The sequence below is a fragment of the Molothrus ater genome, chromosome 12 (assembly GCF_012460135.2).
Source record: "Molothrus ater isolate BHLD 08-10-18 breed brown headed cowbird chromosome 12, BPBGC_Mater_1.1, whole genome shotgun sequence".
In the NCBI taxonomy this organism is placed as follows: Eukaryota; Metazoa; Chordata; class Aves; order Passeriformes; family Icteridae; genus Molothrus; species Molothrus ater.
The window spans coordinates 13,050,679-13,054,219 of record NC_050489.2 but is presented as its reverse complement, the minus strand read 5'-3'; the positions used below and the strand labels follow the sequence as shown (position 1 = coordinate 13,054,219).

Sequence of the window (3,541 nt, the reverse complement as noted above, 5' to 3'; positions counted from 1 at the left end):
ACCCACAGGGGCCAGCAAAGACAGACTGATTCTGTGAGCTTTGCTGGTTAAACCAGATGTTTGGTGATAAATCCCATTAGCAACCTCTCCTTCGCTCTTGTTGTGAGCTCACCAGTGATGTTTTTGTCTGGTTGGCACTTATATTTCTCTGGGTTGGAAGAAATAAGATAACCCTGCTCTTTGCAGCGTGGAGTTTAGTGTGATTGCTCCATGCCTGCCACATGCCTAAATTCAGCTGACATAGGGGTGGCCTTTGCACCTGCCAGAAGTGTGGGGTGATGGTGACATCTCAGGGGATATCCTGAGGGAGGAGCCCTCCTGGAGCAAAGGGGTGTCCTGTAGGGATTGGCACCCTGAGCAGCCCCTGGGCAGGGGTGCTGTGCTGTAGGCTGTGCCAAATCCCTGGCTGAGTCCTGGTGGTGGTGACTGGGCGGGTCAGGAAAGGTTTTTAACCTAAAAAGTGATCATGAATGCCTGCATTTGAGGTGTGTGGGGACAGGCAGAGCCTGTCATGTTTCTGGGAAGCAGCAGGGTGGCACAGGGCACCTGGGTACAGCATTCTGGCAGCAGCATGGCTGTGCTTGGGCAGAGTGAGCATCACACCCTGACACAGGCATCACATCCCATTGTTGGTTTGCACCCTGGCACAGGCATCCCATCCTATTGTGGGCATGCCACCCCATCCCAGGCATGGCACCCCATCACATCCCATCACTGCAATCCTGGTATGGGCATTGCAAACCACAATGGGCATCACTCTCTGGTTTGGGCATCACGTCCCATCACAGGCACTGGACCCTATTGCAGGCAGTGCACCCTATTGTGGGGATCACACCCCATTGTGTGCACTGCACCCCACAGTGGAGAACCAGGTCACCTGAGCACCAGGTGACCGGAGCACCCAGGAGCACCCAGCCAGACTGGCAGAGGTGGCAGGGGGATAAGCAATGTGGTTCTACCAGCCAGTTCAACTAAACTGCCAGGAGGAAAACTAAACCTGTTTCTCTGCCACCCCACCTGCCGTGGAAACATTCCCCCTAGAAATGGGCAGGGCTGGGGTGCTTATTACAGTGAAAGCTTGTAATAACGAGCTGCTCATTAGCCCCGAGGATCTCTGGTTGGAGGAGACAGCATGGGATTTGCCCCTGGGTAACAAGAGGGTGGTGGGGAGTGGAAAATTCCCTTATTGTGTAGGGAAAGTGTTAAAACAAGAGAACTACTGGTAGGGAGACCAGAGCCAAGAGTAGAAGACAGGAGCAAAAACAAGACACAGGCTCTTTGCCATGACCTCCCACACACACTGTCCTCCCGCTCCCCAGGGAAACTGCTGCACCCAACACAAGTGCCAAGTTCCTCATGCACCTTTATATACATATCACTTTATTTAGGTAGCTTATTACACGTCAAAGTGACAAACACTAAAGAAATCTGAACACATATATAAAAAAAAGACAACCAACATACACAATAAGGTTATTCTTCTTTGGCCCCCCCAGATGTGCATCACCCCCAGATGTGCAGCCAGGGGTCTCCTATTTGCAGCAGCTGCACTTGGCGGAGGGGGGCCCCTTGCAGACGCAGCCCTGTGCACACTTAGCACATCCAGCTGGGCAGCAGGAGCAGCAGCCTGTGGGAGAGACAAAAAAAAAAAAAAAAATTAAGGACATTCTCAGGAAGTCAGGCTGGGGCTCGGGAGGTTTCACTGTTTTGGAGACCTCCCATGTATTCATGTTGTTCCCTTTTAGCAGCATCCCAGCTCCTGGCAGTGGCTTCCAGGGTGTTTGTGCAGGCAGGGCTGGCTCAGGAGAGGCAGGGGGAGAGTGGGGTACCCCCGGGGGTTCATTAGGATTCCTCCAGTCCCTCTGCTGTGGGTGACAGCATCAGGAGCACCCAGAAGAAATCCCAGTGCCAGTTTCCTCCCCAGCATCCCCTTGTGCTGAGCCTGAGGTGCTATTGAGGGCATGCTCAGGTTTAGGTGGTACTGAGTGACTTGTATTGCCTGGAGAGGGAGTGGGATTCACACTGTGCTGCTTTGGGGGACAAAAAACCTTATGTGAGGAATAAACTCGCCACTGGCAATGCTAAGACTGATTTGATTCAGTGCATACACAGATGTGTAATGAAAACCCTCTGAGTGTTTCTGCTCCCCCCGCCCCGGGAGGCTCAGGGATCCCTCTTACCTTTTTTGCACGATGTGCATTTGCAGTTTTTGCATTTACAGTTGTCCCCACAGGTGCAGGTGCCACCTAAAACAGGGAGAAAAGGAGAAAAAGAGGTTGAGAAGAGGTGGTGGGAGGGGATACCAACAACCCAGAGATCCGCGGGGAACAGCACTGCCTGTCCTCCGAGCATCCTCTGATGCTTCAGCCTCGCTCAGAGGGGAAGTCACGGCATTCCCAGCCGCTTTCCAGTGAGATGCTCCCAGTGTGACACCGCAGTGCTGGGAGAGGACTTCAGCTGCTGGCCCAGCCCGTACGAGAGAGAGCACCGGGAATGGCGGAGGAGGCCGGCGGGCGGGAGTGTCGGTGCTCCCGCCGGGATGCTGCGGCTCCCGCTGCCCCCCGGGACGGAAGGAAACGCTGCCTTACCTGTGGCACAAGGGCAATCCTGAGAGTCCATGTCTGGCTGGGCTGGGTGCCTGCTGTCGGACGCGCTGGGCGACGGGAGGAAGCTTTGGCAGGACTCGCAGCCGCCTCCTATTTATCCTTGGGCAGCCGAGAGCGAGTGCAAAACCTCCGCCCCTGCAGCCTGCGCACGGCTCAGCCCGGCGCCTGCCCCGGGCGCTGCTGATTCACTGCCGGGCGGCGCAGCGTGACCCGGGGCTCCCCGGCACAGGCAGGGCTGGGGGGGACCCCCGCTCTCTGCTGAGATGTTGGAAGGGATGTGCAGAGAACGGCCACATCTCATCACACAGATGACACCTGTCTCAGGAGTGCTGCTGCACTCCACGGGGATGAGGGGGTGCACCCAGGGAGCCCCCACAGTCCAGCCCTTGATTGATTGATTGATTGATTGATTGATGCCAAAATCAATCTACCGATCTGATTTGGGGGATACATTAATCCAGGAAGTGCCACCACTGCTAGGAAATCTCGGTCCCCTCCTCTCATAGCTAGCACAGTGGGGTGATGGGGAGCTGGCACCATGAGCTGACAGGGATTCAGTCCCTGCTTGAGACCCTGTCCTCTGGTTCCTACACCCTCCCTGCAAGCAGGAGCAGCAACAAGCTGGACTGGCCTGGCCAGAGCCTGCCATGCCCTCCCAGTGCCCCAGGACAGTGGCACCCACGTCCCCTTGGCGCCGTGCATGGCACCTTGGGGCCCTGTCTCCTTCCCAGCTGGGTGCTCCATCCCACTCTTCTGAATTAATTTCCGTGTGTCATTAACTGGGTGTGCAGGGGAGGAGGGTGGCAGGCAAGCTGCCATCACCCTGGTCAACTCCTCCAGCGGGTTTTACCCACCCACTCAGAAGCGCAGTGAGGGTTTGGGGGGGAAGGCAAATAAAAATGATGCTTGCTGAGATTTTTGGTGTGGGGACAGTC

General features: G+C 55.9%; 1 protein-coding gene across 1 annotated transcript; it reads right to left on the bottom strand.

The window, feature by feature from the left end:
- Positions 1–1,359: 1,359 nt before the first annotated feature.
- LOC118691187 (metallothionein-1) lies at positions 1,360–2,731 on the bottom strand. Its single transcript, XM_036390293.2, has 3 exons — positions 2,589–2,731; positions 2,181–2,246; positions 1,360–1,627 (listed from the first exon to the last, which is right to left on the bottom strand). The coding sequence occupies exons 1-3, from the start codon at positions 2,617–2,619 to the stop codon at positions 1,533–1,535; spliced, it is 192 nt and encodes a 63-aa protein (XP_036246186.1). The 5' UTR covers positions 2,620–2,731; the 3' UTR covers positions 1,360–1,532.
- Between the last annotated feature and the right edge of the window lie 810 nt (positions 2,732–3,541).

Bases quoted from the DNA above. Each gene is read 5' to 3' on its own strand.
- LOC118691187 (XM_036390293.2), bottom strand. From the start codon at position 2,619: ATGGACTCTCAGGATTGCCCTTGTGCCACAG. The intron at 2,247-2,588 runs GTAAGGCAGCGT...TCCCTGTTTTAG, and splicing joins GGATTGCCCTTGTGCCACAG to GTGGCACCTGCACCTGTGGG. The intron at 1,628-2,180 runs GTAAGAGGGATC...TCTCTCCCACAG, and splicing joins ATGCACATCGTGCAAAAAAG to GCTGCTGCTCCTGCTGCCCA.